Genomic DNA, 20,923 nt, shown 5'->3' with positions numbered 1-20,923 from the left:
GGCAGCTTACATAGGAAATCAAGCACTGCCCCAACACTGTATTTTAAAACAATCTCCTTCAAAAGTTTGGGCTAAGAGGAACAGAAAAAATAGGCAGCAGTGATTACTTTATTTTGTTTAATAAGAAAAAGTATTTTTTGGGGATTATTAGAAGTCAGGTGTTAAGGGTCCCTTTAATCTACCTATTGCCCTTAAAAGGGCATTCAGCTCTTTTACTGCACATTAAAAATAAAAAATGTCTATTCTAAAAAAAAAACACACCCCAAAAAGAAAGAAAAAACATTAAACAAAATAACAAACGAATTATTCAAAATATTATAAATTATTCCAATTCTAAACCGTTTAAAAAAAAAAAAAAAACACCCCAAAATAAAAGAACCCTAATCTATAATAAACTACCAATAGCCCTTAAAGGGGCCTTTTGTAGGGTATTGCCCTAATGTTCACAGCTCTTTTGCTACAAAATAAAAACAAACACCCCCTAACCCCCATCCACCCCAAACCCACAAAATAAATAAAAAAAAAACTAATCTACCCATTGCCCTGAAAAGGGCATTTGTATGGGCATTGCCCTTAAAAGGGCATTCAGCTCTTTTACTGCCCATTAAAAATAAAAAATCGCTACTCTAAAAAAAAAAACCGCCCCAAAAATAAAAAAAACATTACACAAAATAAAAAACAAATTATTCAAAACAATAAAAATCTTTCTTATTCTAAACTATTTTAAAAAACTCAAATCAGCCAATAGGAATGATTTGAACTGCCAATAGGTATTAAGCAGCTCTAATTCCTATTGGCTTAGGTTTAACTTTTATTTCACAGGTAAGTTTGTATTTATTTTAACTAGGTAGCTAGTAAATAGTTAATAACTATTTACTAACTAGTCTACCTAGTTAAAATAAATACAAACTTAGCTGTGAAATAAAAGTAAAATCTAAGCTAGCTACAATATAACTATTAGTTATATTGTAGCTATTTTAGGTTTGTTTTATTTCACAGGTAAGTTTGTATTTAGTTTTAAATATTATTTAGTTAATAATTGTAACTTTAATTTAGTTCTATTTTAATTATGTTAAAGTTAGGGGGTGTTAGGTTTAGGGTTGTGGTTTCTGCTGAAACGCGTATACCTGTCTATTTTGCAGTCTGTTTCTAACAGTAGATTTTTTCAGTTCTGTATTAACCCTGGGGAGGTTGTTTTCCCCCCCTCACACTGTATGTTTGGTTTGTCAGTGACTTACCGCTGTGTGTATACCTCACTCATTTGCGCTGTTGCGCGATTGTTTTGTTTAATAAACCTTTTATTTGCAACTCACCCAACCTGTGCTCCTCGCATTCTTTTTCATTCTTTTCCATAGGTTTAGAGGTTAATATAGTTTAATTTAAGTTGTTGCGATGTGGGGGCTGGCAGTTTAGGGGTTAATAGGTTTAGTTCGTTTTGGGGATGTTTTTTTTTTTAAACGGGGTATTAGAATAGGAATATTTTTTATTGTTTTGGATAATTTATTTTTTTATTTTTTTGTGATGGTATTTTTTTATTATTTTTTGTGTTTTTTATTTTTTTGTAATTTTAGTGTTTTTTTATTTTTGAAATGTTAGTTGTTTTTTTTGGTAATGTTAGGTTTTAGTGTAAGGCAGCTTATGTTTTAGTTTTATTTCACAGGTAAGTTTGTATTTATTTTAACTAGGTAGTTAGTAAATAGTTAATAACTATTTACTAACTAGTCTACCTAGTTAAAATAAATACAAACTGTGAAATAAAAGTAAAACCTAAGCTAGCTACAATATAACTATTAGTTATATTATAGCTAGCTTAAGTTTGTTTTATTTTACAGGTAAGTTTGTATTTAGTTTTAAATATTTTTTAGTTAATACTTGTAACTTTAATTTAGCTCTATTTTAATTATGTTAAAGTTAGGGGGTGTTGGGTTTAGGGTTTAATATAGTTTAGTTTAGGTTGTTGTGATGTGGTGGCCGGCGGTTTAGGGGTTAATACGTTTAGTTTGTTTTGGGGATGTTTGGGAATGGCAGTTTAGGGTTTAATGGGTTTAGTTAGTGGCGGCGATGTTTGTTAACGGCAGTTTAGGGGTTAATAGGTTTAGTTAGTGTCTGCGATGTTTAGGAACAGCAGTTTAGGGGTTAATAGGCTTAGTTAGTGTCGGCGATGTATGGGAGCTGCGGTTTAGGGGTTAACAGGTTTAGTTAGTGTTGGCGATGTCAGGGAACTGCGGTTTCGGGGTTAATAGATTTAGTTTGTGTCGGTGATGTTTGGGAATGGCGGTTTAGGGTTTAATATGTCTAGTTCATGTCGGCGATGTTTTGTAACAGCGGTTTAGTTAGTGTCGGCGATGTCGGAGAACGGCGGTTTATGGGTTAATAGCTTTATTTAGTGATTTAGTTAGTGTCGGCGATCTCGGGGAATTGCGATTTAGGGGTTAATAGATTTAGTTAGTGTTGGCGATGTGTGTGTGGGGGGGTGCGGTTTAGGGGTTAATAGGTTTAGTTAGTGTCCGTGATGTCAAGGAACGGCAGTAGAGATTACCCTCCCATCTGATACTTCCCACCCCCTGATCTTTTTCAAATAAAGATACCAAAAGAACCAAGAAAAAATGATAATAGGAGTAAATAAGAAAGTTGCTTAAAATGCATGCCCTATCTGAATCATGACAGAAAACAATTGGGTTTTATATCCCTTTAAGTGTCCAGTATTTTTGTATAGATTTTACTGAACGTCTTGCTGAAACACATTTTAGCAAGGCCCCAGAAACGATCAGTAAGAGGTTCTTGTTTAAAGGCTACTTCTGCAGATTCTCCACATGCTACATCTTCATTAAAATCCAGCATTTATCATTAACAAATATATTCCAAAATATAAACGCTACATAAAATAAACAGACAGACAAGTAATATTAAGGTAGACAGATATTACGTAAAATAGGTAGAGAATTCAGTACTGTAATTTTATGTTCTGTAACGAAAGTGCAACTCTGAAAAAACCGCGAGCGGAAGGGCTTTGTGCGACGTAACTTCCTGCGTGAGCAACAAAGAGTCGCGGCGAGGAGGCTGGGGAGACCGGGAGTGAGGTAGAACGGGGCTTTGGGAATACCTAGGTTGGTGCTAATTAATAGGTGCTGGTAGTTATGGACATTTCAAAATGTATTTTAATTAATAATTGGTGTTTTTTTTTACTGTCTAGAGACACCAAAGTTAGGCGTTTGATCTGCTCGATGATATTAACCTAGAGATTGCCGTTGGGGCTTAGCAGTGCGTTGCAGCCCTCTAAAACAGCCATCCTTTAAGTGTATATGAATGTGTATGCCTGATTATAAATACAAAATAAGGCGTATGCATGGATTTGGATTGGGTTCATTGATATAAATACCCGAACTTACGAAAATGGCTGCTGCAGCATACTATAATATGGGACCAGTTGACGTTTTGCTGTAGTTTAGGCAAAATGAACTAGTTTGATTGTACAAAGGAATTTAATATCCAGGTGTTTAATAATAAGTTTGAGATGTAATAAATGTTTAATGTAATATAGCACATGAATGATTTATAGACTAATAATGAAGCAACAGGACAGGTACTCTAAAATTGTTAATCAGGCTCAGCCTATGTGGCCATTCACGTCTCTATTCAACTGTTATCCCTCCCATTTGCAACATACACAGTGCTACATTTTCAGCTGCTTATTTATCTCCTCGTTATTATGTTCCAATGTATAAAGTTGTATTTCCATTAACACATTAATGTATGTAGTTATTATATTGCTAAATAGCTAGACAATTTAAAGTTGCTTTACATGGCTGTACATAAATTTTGTATTTAAAGGGACATTAAACACTAAATACATGCTAGATAGAATGATGCATTCAAAGAAAAGATTAGTCCATGACTAACATGTAGATGTATTTTTTAAAGTTCCATTAGTTGTTTAAAAAGTGACAAAATAAGTGTAAAGTTTTAGTGTCTATAAAACACTGGGAGCTGCCATGTTGTAACTTGTGTTACCTTCTCTGCTGTGGCCAATTAGGGACCGTTATAAATAGGTCACTAGAGTGTGCAGCCAATGGTTGTGCTGGATTTAACAGTGTTCTGCACTTCCATTTCTAACAGGAACTGAAAAGCTCACAATTTCAGAATGGAATTACAGGCAAAGAGGACAAAATAAATAATGAAAGTATATTGCAGAGTTCTTTTATTATATACAATTTATCATTTTATATTACCTTCTCAAAGTGTTTAATGTACCTTTAAAGATTTTCACTTAAAGGGAAAAAAATGACATGGTGAAATTGCATTGCATGAAACAATTGGACTTCCCTTATCTGTAAAGAAATAGTAACTGAGAAAAAAAAGTTGTACAGTTACACTGACTGAAATGCTCACCTTTACATATAATAAATGGAAGGGAGTTGAGTTTATATACACACATTGTTAATTATCAACAACTCACAGTGCTTATGGGTAACATGTATGCAGTTGATAGTTATAAATACTTTTAATCATTCTTTTGTATTTAATCTGTAATGGTCTCACATTTTGTCTTGCAGGTTTTATGGAAGTAGTCTAACATAATCTGCAAAAATGTCAAGTAAGTGAAAACCTATTGCAAATATGTAGCTGTGAAAAACATAAACATTGCTTTATTATAATGTGTGTTTTAATTGCTTATGTGTTTTCTTTTAAACAGAGCGCCCATCCTATGCTCCACCCCCAGCTCCAGCCCCCACCACAGTGAGTAAAATTAGTCAAACCGTCACACAAATAGTTTACTCAATTGTACAATCACTTCTTATTTTCAGGGTCCATGACTTACAACTAGGTGAATAAACTGAAATAGCACATTTTATTTTTAACGAGGCTCTGTCTGTGCTGTAGTGGCCTGGTGAGAAAAGTAGTTCTAGCCACATCAAGCACATTTACAGATGATACAAAAAAATAATCACACATCTACATCACTTACCCCTAGAGTTCACTTGTATTCAAGGGAAATAATTGTTTGAGAACAGATAATTCTAAAATGTATTACCCCACTCACAAAATATTCACTAATTTTAAACACATTTTTGTGAGTTAAAATTTAGACTTTTTTTTTTTGAATGGGCAAAACCTTTCAGTTCCTCTAAAATAAATTTCTTGTGACTCTGTACCATAAAATTGCAAGCTTTTTGTCTAATGCTTGCTCTCATCTTGTGCGTTTTGTAGTATTTGTGTGTGTGCATGTTTTTTTTTTTTTTTTGCAACTCCTGTGTACACTTCACTTTAGTAAAATACGCCCCTTCTTTAATTTTTTAGTTTAAGAAGTGGATAAAAAAATATATATAATACTAAGAATTATTATTTTTATTATTACATTTTGGATCACAGCTCTATCCTCAACAGTTTTTGTCCTTGTGTTTTTTTTGGAATGTTATTCTCCTTAATCTAGTGATAATTAAAATTGTTCAAAATCAAGATTCACACATTGTGCCTACCCATATTTGTAGAATGTATAGATGGGAAGTACAGATTATAAGCATACAGCTTTGGAGGATTACCCTCTTTATCAAATGCTTAAAAAAATATATTAGATGCTGCATTGATTGCAAAAAAAACCTATTATAATTAGGAGCCAGTAGTTTAAATTTTTTTTTTTGTATATCTTTGTTTTATTTATTTAAGCTGCTGAGTGGATTTAAACTTTTTTTTAACCCAACTCTGATTAGACGCATAATATATTTTCCCTAAATAGCTTTATCTTATTAAACTTTATTCATTTGTTAAAAGTCCTATGGTGTGTTTATTACATAGACTTCATAAAATGTCTGAAATTTACACATTATAATTTCTATCAGGCAGTAAACCATGACTATTTTAAACTTTAAACCACTATACACCCACTGTATATACTAGATTTTTTTTTTTTTTTATCCCCACACATCAAATTGATAATACATTTAGCTGGCTACCTGGTTTATGAATTTCATGCTTTGTATATCTTTCATAGTTAGCTTCTCAAGCTGCATTTACATACCATATGCAAAACCATTTTCATTTGTGTTTTTTTTTTTTTTTTTTTTTTTCATTTTGAATCCTCTTATCTATATATAATTTTCCTTTTTATTATTTTTTACTTGTTCGATCACATTTCTCATTCGTGTTTTTGTCTCATTTGTTTCCATTAGCAAATGCCCAGCACACCAGGGTTTGTGGGATACAATCCATACAGCCATCTTGCCTACAACAACTACAGGCTGGGAGGGAACCCAGGCAGCAACAGCAGGGCCACGGTAGGACAATCACCTATGCCACGAATGGCATTACAGCACAGCCGGAATGGGTCTCTGGGCATTCAGATGAGCATTCCTAATTTAGTTTTCGCGAAAAACTATTTAATGTTGCAATTTTATTTTTTTTACCTTCAGATCAATGTATTGTTGAATTTTTTTGATAAATCTTATATACAAAATATTTGACTAGGCTGATACTGGGGATTACAGATGAGCCTTATAGTCATGTTTTTGGTTTGTAGTGTGTATGTGTATGTATGTATATATATATGTATGTGTATGTATGTGTGTATATATATATGTATGTATGTATGTATGTATGTATATATATATATATATATATATATATATATATATGTATGTATGTATGTATGTATGTATGTATGTATATATATATATATATATATATATATATATATTTTCTCAGTTCCAGCACGACCCTCCTACTGGCATCTGCCTGGGTGCAATGATATCCATGTATAGCAGCCAGAAAAGAAGCACTCACAGGTCTTTTGAAATTAAGTACAGTGTACTTTAATGTGGAATGTTTTCGGGGACCTAGTCCCCTTCATCAGCATGATGATGCTGACGAAAGGGACTAGATCCCCGCAAACGTTCCACATTAAAGTACACTGTACTTAATTTCAAAAGACCTGTGAGTGCTTCTTTTTTGGCTTATATATATTAGGATCTTGCCCAGAGGCAGAACTTTTTTTGACTTGAAATTTGCTGCAGAGAGAAAAAAAAATTACATTCAGGAGTCACAGCTTTGCAGCCCTGTTCTGTATTTGACTGTCATCAAACAGCACTTCACTCTGGCTGAGGAAAACATGCGCAGGCAGAAAACAGCCTGATCTGGAGCAATACTGCAAAGCGAAAGCATTAGGAGATCCTGCATGTGTCACATTCTTTCTGCAGACATGCTGAATTTGCTGTGATGGCATCTCGGATCACAGTATGTTATGCCCTGGTGGGGTCTTATACCTTTTAGTATGTTATGTACATTGGATGAATATAATCTTCATAACATGATTTTTCCCTTTCCATTATTCATTCTTTTTCTGTCTAGATACAGATTAACATTAACGGGTCTTAACAATCATAATAGGTTGTTTTGTGGGCATAACGTAAAATATGATGCATTTTTTTACCTTCTGTGGATGGATTCTTCTAAACATGTGCACACTGTTTTATTTGCTTGAAAATACTGTTACAATTTTAAAATGTTATTAGTTCTTTAAATGCATTTTGCTTATGCCCCAATGGTACAGCTGTATGATTAGTTCAAATGTTAGTAAATAATTATTCAGGTTTAGTAAAATGCATACTTCAAGGCATAACATTAAATAAATTATCTGGTTAGGCATATTATTGTTGTGATTTCCTTCATGATGCTAGTGCTTCGATTTAACAGATTTTTTTTTTTTTTTTACTTGACAAATTATGATGTTAAGGTGAAGAAAGAAAGCTCTCTGGTAAAACATTAATCTTATTTTGGACTGCAATTCTTTAGATATTAAATTTAGCATTTATCTTGGATACAGTTTATTAGGTAAAATGTATTTAGAAATTAATCATGCAAATAGAACTTTAAATATTTTAAAACTACACCATAACTATTTTTGTTCCATATTTTCTTGGTATTTAAAAGTACTTAATTGTACATAGGTGCGTCTTTAAATATAGGTTTTAATGTTTGATTCTTCTTTCCTCTTGCCTTTTTATCTCTTTTTTTTTTTTTTTTTTTTTTTTTTTTTTTTCCTGGAATCTGTACAGGATTATTTACAAGTAGCCAATCTCCTTGCATTGTAAACTTCAGATTGATGCCTACACATTGTGCATGCTTTCCCGTTGGTTAAAGCAGCAGTGTACTGTAAATTTATTGTTCCCTTAATGTGTTTCCAATAACCTGTTGTTCCACCTGCAGAGTATAAAATGTATGAGAAGTTGCTTTATTATGTTTGTTTTTTGTATATAAAATCTGGTTTTGTTCTGTGAAACCACAACCCATTATAATGGGTTGCGCTTGCAGGGAAATCAGCTCTCCTTATTTTATCACTTTCTGTACATATACTTCTTTATATTGTTTCTATATAGCAAAGCGCAATATTTAGAGCGAACAATTGAAAATGAACATTTTACTACTTTATACTTCCAGTAGGGAGTAGAAGATATATTTTCTTCTGATAACTAGACTTTCTCAGCTTTTCAGTGGCTAATACTTAAGTATAGTAACTTATAGTATAGGCCAAGATACCACAGGCAAAATTGGCCTTTTTTTATGAAATGCTGAAATAAATGTAAATTATTTTTTTTACAATATTTAATACTCTTGTCTCCAGTAAGTAAATTGGATCATTGGGAGAAAATTTTAAGGTACACTTTCCCTTTTAAAAGGGTATGTTTCAGTCAGATGCATATTCTCATCACATATTGGAAGCATTAAGGTGTATACAAAGCTCAATAACCCCAGTAAACTTTGCAAAGCAATTTTTTTTTTGTATTCTTTAAATAAACTGCAAGGTTAGCATAGTATAAATATCCCTTGATAACTTTCCTTTTTTCCCATTTTTGCCTTTCTCACTTCCTTTTCCAACGACTTCCTCTTATCTCTGTACCTTATTCTTGCTGCTTATTTTCCCCTTTGTATTAACTTTTCTTTCTCACAGTAACCTCTGAGTTTCCATATATGAATCCTGTCGTATTCCTTATTACATCATATTTATTTCCTTTCAGAGAGAACATAAATCTGTATTAGCTAAAATACATGAACTTTTGAAAGTCCTTTTTTTTTTTTTTTTTTATGTAATGGTCTCTGAACATTATATTCACTTTCCATTTAACAGTAAACACGCTGCTCATCATTAGTTGTAGAACTAAAATGTAGTTTTAGTATTCTTAAAAACTGAAATATTTTATTTTGCACGTTCGACCTTTGCACCAAATGTTTTTTTAATACTATGTTGCACATAGACAAATTTGAGTAATCTGTACTATATAACTCCATTTTTAGAAAACAGTTACAAAGTGATTAGTATTTTTGTTTTGCATGTCTCTTTCATGAAGGCACTATGCACCCTATTTTTCTTGCTTCATTATGCACATACACTGTGATTCCTTTACACCGGTCAAGTACACATTTATAGAATGTTACTAAATATATTGAAGATTTATCCCCTGGTTACTCAATCATGTGTTCTAGTTTTTTTGTTTTTTTTTATTGCAAAGAGGCAGTTCAGGTGGGCACTACATGCTGGAAATAAGGGGGATAACACATCGCTCTTTTAAAGGGACTTTCTAACACAAAGCTAAAATGCAAAAGGGATAAACACACAAACTTAAAGGGACATGAAACCCATTATTTCTCTTTCCTGACTCAGACAGTACAATTTAAAAAAAAAAAAAAAAGCTTCATATTTCCTTCTGTTATCAAATTTGCTTTTGGATTCATGTTTTGAAAAGCTGTCAAGTAGGCCCAGGAGCTGTGTCTAAATCATTCTTTTAACAGTTATACATTTTCACTAGTACTAGACGGGGAAGGTGTTTGCTGTAATGACATGTATACACAATCTATTCTATGTATGCTCTTCAAAAAGAATGAGAACAAAGCAAATTAGATCATAGAAGTAAATTTGTATTTTTTTTATTCAACACCCTGTCTGAATCATGGAAGAAAAATAAACTGTTTTTCATGTCCCTTTAAGGTCAGGAGCCACAATGGAGTTGCTGCTTTTGAGCTGTGCATGAGTCTATCACCTTTGCAAGGGTTATCAGTGAGCAATTGTAATGATGTGACATATTGGATAGTTTTATTACATTGCAATTTCTATTTAATCCACATTATAAAAATGGATTTAAAATGAATAAATTACACGTTAATCTCATTATGCTACTCATAGCATTGACAGGGGAATTCAGAACGTTCTCTCCCACCACTATTGTTTTGTTTTATTTAAGCCACTTGTTTTTATATATTTTTCTATACTAAGAATTGTTACTTTAAAGGTATATGAACCCCAATTTTTTTCTTTCACAATTCAGATAGAGCAAGCAACTTTCTAATTTACTCCTATTATCAAATTTTCCTCGTTCTCTTGGTATCTTTATTTGAAAAAGCAGGATTATAAGTGTAGGAGCTGACCCATTTTTTGGTTTAGCACCTGGGTAGCACCGATTGGTGGCTAAATGTAGCCTCCTAATAGCAAGCACTACTCAGGTACTGAACCAAAAAGGGTCCGGCTCCTACGCTTACATTCCTGCTTTTTCAAATAATCTTTCCTCGTTCTCTTGGTATCTTTAATAGGAGTAAATTAGAACGTTGCTTACAATTAAATGCTCTATCTGAATCATGAAAGAAAAAAAAAAATGGGTTTCTTATCTCTTTAAAGGTACACTGAAGCCAAAATTAAAATTGCTTGCTCTATCTGAATTATGAAACTTTAAACATCTTTCCAAATTACTTCAGTGAACAAAATGTGCACAGTCTTTATATATTTACACTTTTTAGGTCACCAGCTCCTACTTAGCATGTGCAAGAATTCACAGCATATACTATATGCATTTGTGGATGGCTAATGGCTGTCACATGATACAGGAGGAGTGGAAATAGATATAACTGAAATTTGTCAGAAAAAAATCTACTACTCATTTGAGGTTCAGATTAAATGCTATTGCATTGTCTTTTTTTCATGCATTTGCAAATCTACTTTATTTACTGATCCTCTTAACAGTAGTTATTTTAATTCTATTTATATTTAAAATATAAATGGAATTAAAGACACCCTCTTCTTTCATGATTCAGATAGATTATACAGTTTTAAACAACTTACCAATGTACTTATATTATCAAATTTGCTTTTTGTCTTTGTATCCTTTTGTTGAAGGAGAAGCAATGCATTACTGTAAGCTAGTTGAACACATTAGAATCTAATGTGTTCAACTAGCTCCCAGTAATGCATATTTGCCAATGACGAGGCAGATATGAGCAGCTAGCTCTCAGTAGTGCTTTGCTGCTCCTGTGCCTGCCTAGGTATTCTTTTCAACGAAGGATACTAAAAGAACCAAGCAAATTATGTAATTGAAGTAAATTGGAAAGTTGTTTAAAATTGCATGCTCTATCTAAATCACAAAAGAAAACGTTTGGGTTTCATATCCCTTTTAAATAATCTAAAAACTTGTTTAGAGGGCATCACAACTCAAGTTAAGATCAAAAGTTCTATTAAAAAGGATTTTGCTATTTGGTTGTTGCAGGCATGAGTTGTTTGCTTTAGAATATAATCTAATATTGGTTATATTCTTGATACTTTTATGTGCAGTTTGTCCTTCATAGAATGAGCACAAAAATGAGGTTGGCAGCATGAGCTAGCTTCCACTCAGTTACCTGGATAGAAGATATTACAACTAATTTCAATAAAAATATATCAAGAGGTCTACTGTATTAGCCATAGTTTTTGTTTTTTTAATTCTTCTCAATAATTTTCTGCTTGTCTGCTTTGTATTATAGGCTTCATCAGGGATTACAATCCCCAAACCCCCGAAACCTCCAGACAAGCCACTAATGCCTTATATGAGATACAGCAGAAAGGTGAGTTGTGAGCTTTGGTTTAGGGAGATGTAGTGTCCTCCCCACAAGTGTTTGTTTTTTGTTTGTTTTTTTTCTCCATACCTAAAAACCCTGCCCACTTATAGCCTTAAACAAATAAGTAGAAAAAAAAATAGATTATTAAACTCCCGCCACAACAAATAATTATATAGCCATTAAAATAAAATCCTCTCCACACCCAAATGTCTCTGAATAGGTCTGGGACCAAGTGAAGGCTTCCAACCCTGACCTTAAGTTGTGGGAGATTGGCAAGATCATTGGTGGGATGTGGCGTGACCTAACCGATGAGGAGAAGCAAGAGTACTTGAACGAATATGAAGCTGAAAAGGTATGAGGATGTAGTAGTCAAAAAAGTAGAAATTAAAAAAACAAATACAAAATTCCATCCCAGAATAGCCTCAGATGCCACTCTGTAAACTTAAGCAACTGTTTTCTCTGAAATGGGAGGGTTGCCAGTTCTGTTCACTAGGTCCCAGGCTGTAAACCATCAGCTTCAAGTATCTGGATCCATTGGGAGTGTAGTTGGTTCTCAGTGTCTCCCTTGCCATTAAAAGTACAACTGTAGATTCTATACGCATCTAGTTAATGGGTTATCTGTTGAATTATGTAGCAGAGTATTTTCTTAATTAAATTTCAGTACATCTCTAACATTTTAAATTGTCAGAAACACAAAGGTTGGTAATGTAAGATCCACTTACTGATTTACCAGGTCTAAAGCAGTTATGTAAATACAACCTACCCTTTTATTAATATCTGAAATCTGGCCCCTTCTTTGGATATAGGTGAGCGGCTAAAGATTAGGTCTTCTATTACTGATCTTACTTTATTAATTGTCTTAATTATAGTTTTCTACATATTTAAACAATGTTCACAGAAGTCAACATTTCACATCTAACTTTGGTTAGGAAATGGTAAAAATCCTAAATACATACAAGCCCTTACTTATTTGGTCCAGGTATTTTATCCTTCCTTAGGTAATAATCTAGTTACCACATCACTTTATTTTTTTTTTCCCTCTGTTCTTTAAGACCATTTTGGTGCTTTTGATACAGCTGGAAAAATACTAGAAAACCCCCATATCTCTTTTTATATATGAAATCTTTGATTTAAAAAAAAAAAAATGATTGGAGCTCTATCATTTTTATACACTTACTAATTATATAGTGGCTGTATATATTTCCAAACAAATCATCAGTGTAGCTTATATTTTCAATAGCCTGCATGTGTCTCCTTCAGCCCATTATGTTTCTGGCAAAAATACAATGGTTTACGTGCTCTAGGGCAAATCTGTTAACACCCACAGGTTTAAATTCTGAACTGGCTAGCATGGCAGTGTTGGCAAAAAAATTGGAATCATTTACCTCCCCAGTGGTGTCATTTCATTTACCATACATTATTAGGTATTGTAACACTGTTTCCACAAAAGTCTGTTTTCATGTTAATTGTAACAGTCAATTGACCATAAAATGTCAATGTTTTTGTGTTTCTGGAATGCATAAACCACTCAATGTATGTGTGTATGTATATGTATGTGTGTGTGTGTGTGTGTGTGTGTGTGTATATATATATAATTAGTGTGTGTGTATATACAATGGCTAATATGTGATTTTATTTTATTTTTTGGATGAAAATATGAAAGATGCCTGTTGTAGTGCTTGACATTACTTGCTGTGTGCCTTTATCCAAGTATGTTTGGTGCAAAGATTATAATGAATCAAAATATTTTTACATACTAAGAATACAAGTCCAAAATCCATTTTTTTGACACGTTAATGAAGTATCTCGTATTAACATCTCACATCGAGCAGTCAACCATCAGTTATGTAGCTTGCTCCTGTGTACTATTTTAATCTCATCAGATATAAGCTCTTTGGGACTACTTTACCAGTGCTCACTGAATAATATTCTACACTGGCAGTGTTTAGATATTCTCATTTGTTTAAAATATTAATATAATTTTTTTTTTCTCCTACAGATTGAATACAACGAGTCAATGAAGACTTATCACAATTCACCTGCTTATCTTGCCTACATCAATGCCAAAAGTAGAGCTGAGGCTGCCCTAGAGGAAGAAAGTCGCCAACGGCAGTCTCGCATTGATAAGGGAGAACCATATATGAGCATCCAGCCAGCAGAAGATCCTGATGGTTAGTTAACAAATTGGGAATTAGATTTACTCAAATAATTCAGTGTAGAGTTTAAAGGGATATAAAAACCAAACATTTTCTTTTGTGATCTAGTGCTCCAGAAAGGGGCCAGCTCCTAAGCTTACGTCTCTGCTTTTGAACAAATGATAAGAGAACGAAGAAAAAATTATAATAGAAGTAAATTTAAAAAGTTGTTTAAAATTGCATTCGTTTAAGCACTTGATACATACTTTGTCCTATGCATACGCAGTGAGTTCTGGTGTCATTACAGCCGATAGCCTAATTGGGACCAAATGAATACCGGTGAAATTCTTAGGCGATTCTTTTTTTTTTTTTTTTCTTTTTTTTTTGTAGGGTAGCCACTGTATACTCAAGTTATTTAATAGTTTGTCAATACCATTTTTCATGCACAATAACAGGCCATATTTTCAGGATATCTGCACTAGAGCACTGTTGAATTAATCAGCTGGATAAGTAACCATGGCTATTAACCTGCTCTCACCCAAGGTTCCTTAAAATCTGGATTTGGGAAACACTAAAATGTGTTTTTTTTTTTTTTTTGTTTTTTTTTTGGGATTGTGAAATTTGAATCTTATTTAAATTTTATGTCTCTAACAGTGTTAAAAAGGGGTTAATCACAATGTAGTCTATGGTCGATAGTGCATGTAATTTTAAGGCTAACGGATTATAGCATAATGTTTTGACTATATTCGGCTTAAGAATAAGTTTTACTTTTTTTTTTTTTTTTTTTTCTTTTGTACACCTTTTGTCTTATGAGTGTTTTTTTTTTGTTTTTTTATAAAATGTTTTTAGTAAAAATTCAGTTTATACTAAACTATAATTTATACAGGGACATAAGTAAACAAAAAAAAAATACTTTATGAAATAACATAAATTCATTTCTTTCATGTTGGCAAGAGTCCATGAGCTAGTGACGTATGGGATATACAATCCTACCAGGAGGGACGAAGTTTCCCAAACCTCAAAATGCCTACAAATACACCCCTCACCACACCCACAATTCAGTTTAACGAATATTATGTTTTCTTTCATGTAATTGGCAAGAGTCCATGAGCTAGTGAAGTATGGGATAGCAATACCCAAGATGTGGAACTCCACGCAAGAGTCACTAGAGAGGGAGGGATAAAATTAAAATAAAAACAGCCATTTTTTGCTGAAAAAATTTAATCCACAACGCAAAATATAAGTTTATTCTCATAAATGAAAAGAAAAACTTAAAACATAAGTAGAAGAATCAAACTGAAACGGCTGCCTGAAGAACTTTTTTACCAAAAACTGCTTCCGAAGAAGCAAATACATCAAAACGGTAGAATTTAGTAAATGTATACAAAGAAGACCAAGTTGCTGCTTTGCAAATCTGATCAACTGAAGCGTCATTCTTAAAAGCCCATGAAGTGGAGACTGATCTAGTAGAATGAGCTGTAATTCTCTGAGGCGGGGCTTGACCACAAAGCCAAGGAAACAGCAGAAGCCTTCTGACCTTTCCTAGAACCAGAAAATATAACAAATAGACTAGAAGTCTTCCTGAAATCTTTAGTAGCTTCAATATAATATTTAAAAGCTCTCACCACATCCAAAGAATGTAAGGATCTCTCCAAAGAATTCTTAGGATTAGGACACAAGGAAGGGACAACAATTTCTCTAATGTTGTTAGAATTCACAACCTTAGGTAAAAATTTAAATGAAGTCCGCAAAACCGCCTTATCCTGATGAAAAATCAGAAAAGGAGATTCACAAGAGAGAGCAGATAATTCAGAAACTCTTTTAGCAGAAGAGATGGCCAAAAGGAACAACACTTTCCAAGAAAGTAGTTTAATGTCCAAAGAATTCATAGGCTCAAAAGGAGGAGCCTGTAAAGCCTTCAAAACCAAATTAAGACTCCAAGGAGGAGAGATTGATTTAATGACAGTCTTGATACGAACCAAAGCCTGAACAAAACAGTGAATATCAGGAAGTTTAGCAATCTTTCTGTGAAATAAAACAGAGCAGAGATTTGTCCCTTCAAGGAACTTGCAGACAAACCCTTATCTAAACCATCCTGAAGGAACTGTAAAATTCTAGGAATTTTGAAAGAATGCCAAGAGAATTTGAGAAGAACACCATGAAATATAAACTTTCCAAACTCGATAGTAAATCTTTCTAGAAACAGATTTATGATCTTGTAACATAGTATTAATCACTGAGTCAGAGAAACCTCTATGACTAAGCACTAAGCATTCAATTTCCATACCTTCAAATTTAATGATTTAAGATCCTGATGGAAAAACGGACCTTGAGACAGAAGGTCCGGCCTTAATGGAAGTGGCCAAGGTTGGCAACTGGACATCCGAACAAGATCCTCATACCAAAACCTGTGAGGCCATGCTGGAGCCACCAGCCACACAAACGATTGTTCCATGATGATTTTGGAGATCACTCTTGGAAGAACTAGAGGCGGGAAAATATAAGCAGGTTGATAACACCAAGGAAGTATCAATGCATCCTCTGCTTCCGCCTGAGGATCCCTGGACCTGGACAGGTACCTGGGAAGTTTCTTGTTTAGATGAGAAACCATCAGATCTATTTCTGGAAGACCCCACATCTGAACAATTTGAGAAAACACATCTGGATGGAGGGACCACTCTCCCGGATGTAAAGTCTGACGGCTGAGATAATCCGCCTCCCAATTGTCTATACCTGGAATATGAAACGCATAAATTAGACAGGAGCTGGATTCCGCCCAAGCAAGTATCCGAGATACTTCTTCATAGCTTGGGAACTGCGAGTCCCACCCTGATGATTGACATATGCCATAGTTGTGATATTGTCTGACTGAAAACAAATGAACGGTTCTCTCTTCAACAGAGGCCAAAACTGAAGAGCCCTGAAAATCGCACGGAGTTCCACAATATTGATTGGTAATCTCGCCTCTTGAGGGAGTTTGGTGCTGTGTATTTTTTTAGCATATGTTTAAATAAAAGTTATATTTTTTAACTATATGATTGCCCTGCTACTCCTTTGCCTAAGTGCTGCTGTACTTGCTTTTTTGTATCCTTGTATAATCCCTGCACCATTGGTTCAGCATACAAAGCTGAAGAGGTCTCATGTGAAAACGAGCAAAGGGGATCTCGTCTGATGCTGCAGTCATGAGACCTAAAACTTCCATGCACATAGCTACTGAAGGGAATGACTGAGACTGAAGGTTCCGACAGGCTGCAACCAATTTCAAACGTCTCTTGTCTGTTAGAGACAGAGTCATGGAACACTGAATCTATCTGGAAACCTAAAAAGGTGAACCCTTGTTTGAGGAATCAAGGAACTCTTTGTTAACTTGATCCTCCAACCATGTTTTCAAAGAAACAACACTAGTTGATTCATGTGAGAATCTGCAGAACGTAAAGGCTGAGCTAGTACCAAGATATCGTCCAAATAAGGAAACGCTGCAATACCCCGCTCTCTGGTTACAGAGAGTAGGGCACCGAGAACCTTTGAAAAGATTCTTGGAGCTGTCGACAGGCCACAAGACCCCAGACCCTGTTCCTGAAACGGAACTGGCATGATTACCCCTGAAAACTCCAGGTCTGAAACACACTTCAGGAAAGCCTGAGCCTTTACTGGATTTGCTGGGATGCGTGAGAGAGAAAATCTTCTCACAGGAGGTCTTACTCTGAATCCTATTCGGTACCCCTGAGAGACAATACTCAGAATCCATTGATTTTGGACAGGATTTATCCAAACATCCTTGAAAAATCTTAATCTGCCCCCTACCAGCTGAGCTGAGTAGGGGCTGGCTTTGGTTTCTTAAATGGCTTGGATTTATTCCAATTCGAAGGTGGTTTCCAATTGGAAACAGATTCCTTGGGGGAAGGATTAGGTTTTTGTTCCTTATTTTGTCGAAAGGAACGAAAATGGTTAGAAGCTTTAGATTTACCATTAGGTCTTTTATCCTGAAGCAAAAAACTCCCTTCCCCCTAGTGACAGTTGAAATAATAGAATCCACCCGAGAACTAAATAACTTATTACCTTGGAATGAAAGAGAGAGCAATCTGGACTTAGAAGTCATGTCAGCATTCCAAGATTTAAGCCACAAAGCTATTCTAGCTAAAATAGCTAAAGACATAGATTTAACATCAATTTTGAAGATTTCAAAGATGGCATCACAAATAAAATTATTACCATGTTGTAGCAAGCGAACAATGCTAGACAAATCAGAATCCAATTCTTGTTGCGCTAAATTTTCCTACCAAAACGTTAATGCAGCTGCAACATCAGCCAAAGAAATTGCAGGCCTGAGAAGATGACCTGAATATAAATAGGCTTTCCTTATATAAGATTCAAGTTTCCTATCTAAAGGATCTTGAAAAGAAGTACTATCTTCCATAGGAATAGTAGTACGTTTAGCAAGAGTTGAGAGAGCCCCATCAACTTTGGGGATCTTTTCCCAAAACTCCATTGTAACTGCTGGCAAAGGATACCATTTTTTTAAACCTTGAAGAAGGAATAAAAGAAGTACCAGGCCTATTCCATTCCTTAGAAATCATATCAGAAATAGCATCAGGAACTGGAAAAACCTCTGGAATAACCACAGGAGGTTTATAAACAGAATTTAAACGTTTACTAGTTTTAATGTCAAGAGGACTAGTTTCCTCAATATCCAAAGTAATTAACACTTCTTTTAACAAAGAACGAATATACTCCATTTTAAATAAATAAGTAGATTTGTCAGTGTCAATATCTGAGGAAGGATCTTCTGAGTCAGATCCTCATCAGAGGAGGATAATTTAGTATGTTGTCGGTCATTTGAAATTTCATCAACCTTTTATGAGAAGTTTTAAAAGACCTTTTACGTTTATTAGAAGGCGGGATGGCAGACAAAGTCTTCTGAATAGAATAAGCAATAAATTCTTTTAAATTCACAGGTATATCTTGTACATTAGATGTTGAAGGAACAGCAACAGGCAATGTACTATTACTGATGGACACATTATCTGCATTTAAAAGTTTATCATGACAACTATTACAAACCACAGCCGGAGATATAATCTCCACAAGTTTACAACAAATGCACTTAGCTTTGGTAGAACTGTTATCAGGCAGCAGGGTTCCAACAGATACTTCTGAGACAGGATCAGATTGAGACATCTTGCAAAATGTAAGAGAAAAAACAACATTTAAAGCAAAATTATCAATTTCCTTATATGGCAGTTTCAGGAATGGGAAAAAAATGCAAACAGCATAGCCCTCTGACATAGAAAGAGGCATATAGGAATGGGGTTTTAAATAATGAAATTACTTGGCGCCAAGTATGACGCACAACGTAACTGAAATTTTTTTGGCGCTTACAACATCCGGAAATGACACACTCGCGTCACTAACGACGCAACCTTGTGCAAGGAACTCAGCGTCAACTAAAACGCCGGAAATGACGAATTTGTGTCATCGGACGTACCTTCGCGCCCAAAAATGACGCAATAAACTTTGGCATTTTGCGCACTCGCGGGCCTAATTTTGCCCGCAAATTTTGAAAGAAAAAAGCAGTCAATTTGAAAAAAAAGACAACCCCAGGTAAGAAAAATATTTCCTAAATATGTTTTTTCCCAAATATGAAACTGACAGTCTGCAGAAGGAAATACATGAACCTGACTCATGGCAAATATAAGAACAATACATATATTTAGAACTTTATATTAATGCATAAAGTGCCAAACCATAGCTGAGGTGTCTTAAGTAATAAAAACATACTTACCAAAAGACACCCATCCACATATAACAGATAGCCAAACCAGTACTGAAACGGTTATCAGTAGAGGTAATGGAATATGAGAGTATATCGTCGATCTGAAAAGGGAGGTAGGAGAGGAATCTCTACGACCGATAACAGAGAACCTATGAAATAGATCTCCCGTGAGGAAAACCATTGCATTCAATAGGTGATACTCCCTTCACATCCCTCTGACATTCATTCAAAAAGCTTTTTGATAAAGCTGGAAACCCGGCGAAACATGTCAAGGGAGGAGGGGGAGCTGATGGGAGCTTGTTGTATTTTTTAACTTAAACTTGCTGGCAGCACTTATAAAACTAGAACCCGTAGTTAATCTTATGATTGTAAGTCAACTTGAGACACAACCACGATAATAATTTTTAATATATTTGAGTCTGCAATGCAGCAGCGCATATAGGAGTTGGTGTGTCTCTCGCTCTGTATACTTAGTAGTATTGCGTGTCAAAATTGGCAGTGTTTCACAGTACATGAACGCTGTAGAAACACTCATTCACTAGAATACGGTGTTAATTTTTAACGTAGACACCTCGGGTTGACACAACTTGAATTATTCATAACCCAATTGAGGCTGCAATTAAACATTTAGCACAGCAAATAGCGTCTAACGTTATTGACACAAAGTAGTCAGTAGTAGTAGTAAGAATACTTTATATCTGGAACACGGTGTCATTTTACAACTGTAACGCTATATGTTGATATGTTAATGTGAATTATTTATAATTCATTTGAGGCCACAATATACCATCCAGCATAAGCAATAAGTGGCCACAGCTATTGACAGAAAATAGCAACGTATGCTTTAACTGGCAGTGCTTGCTCAAAGGATGCCAATATAATGTTATTATTCCAAAAGCCACCGGCTGTTTTATCTATCCTATGAGCACTCCGGATAGAAGTATTTAACTATTTGTCATAGTAGTCATACATGGACTGAATGTTGGCTCTCAAGTGTAATTCACATATACTGCTACACTTGTTGTGCCCTTATTCATCTAATTTCTAAATCCGGGTCATAGTGTGGAGCATTGCAACATTTGGAAAGTTACACCAAGCACTAAAAATATTATCTTTGCCTTGCATTGTATAACTTAAGATATTGATTTAATCCAAATTCGACTCA

The 20,923-nt window shown here is 34.4% G+C and overlaps 1 protein-coding gene across 2 annotated transcripts in view; it reads left to right on the top strand.

Annotated features, from left to right (window-relative positions):
• Nucleotides 1–2,999: 2,999 nt before the first annotated feature.
• Nucleotides 3,000–20,923, top strand: part of SMARCE1 (SWI/SNF related, matrix associated, actin dependent regulator of chromatin, subfamily e, member 1) — a 90,201-nt gene continuing 72,277 nt past the window's right edge. Inside the window, exons 1-7 of one of the 2 annotated variants that reach the window (XM_053698465.1) lie at nt 3,000–3,080; nt 4,554–4,594; nt 4,694–4,737; nt 6,168–6,272; nt 11,776–11,856; nt 12,071–12,202; nt 13,850–14,021. In XM_053698465.1, coding sequence (XP_053554440.1) covers nt 4,588–4,594; nt 4,694–4,737; nt 6,168–6,272; nt 11,776–11,856; nt 12,071–12,202; nt 13,850–14,021 — 541 coding nt within the window. In that variant the 5' untranslated portion in view covers nt 3,000–3,080; nt 4,554–4,587. Of the gene's footprint in view, nt 3,108–4,553; nt 4,595–4,693; nt 4,738–6,167; nt 6,273–11,775; nt 11,857–12,070; nt 12,203–13,849; nt 14,022–20,923 lie in introns of both variants that reach the window. The other variant, XM_053698456.1, reaches the window with a different exon arrangement.

Source organism: Bombina bombina, chromosome 1, assembly GCF_027579735.1.
Source record: "Bombina bombina isolate aBomBom1 chromosome 1, aBomBom1.pri, whole genome shotgun sequence".
Taxonomy (NCBI): domain Eukaryota; kingdom Metazoa; phylum Chordata; class Amphibia; order Anura; family Bombinatoridae; genus Bombina; species Bombina bombina.
Note: the sequence above shows the minus strand (reverse complement) of the source record. Positions and strands in the feature narration are given on the sequence as shown.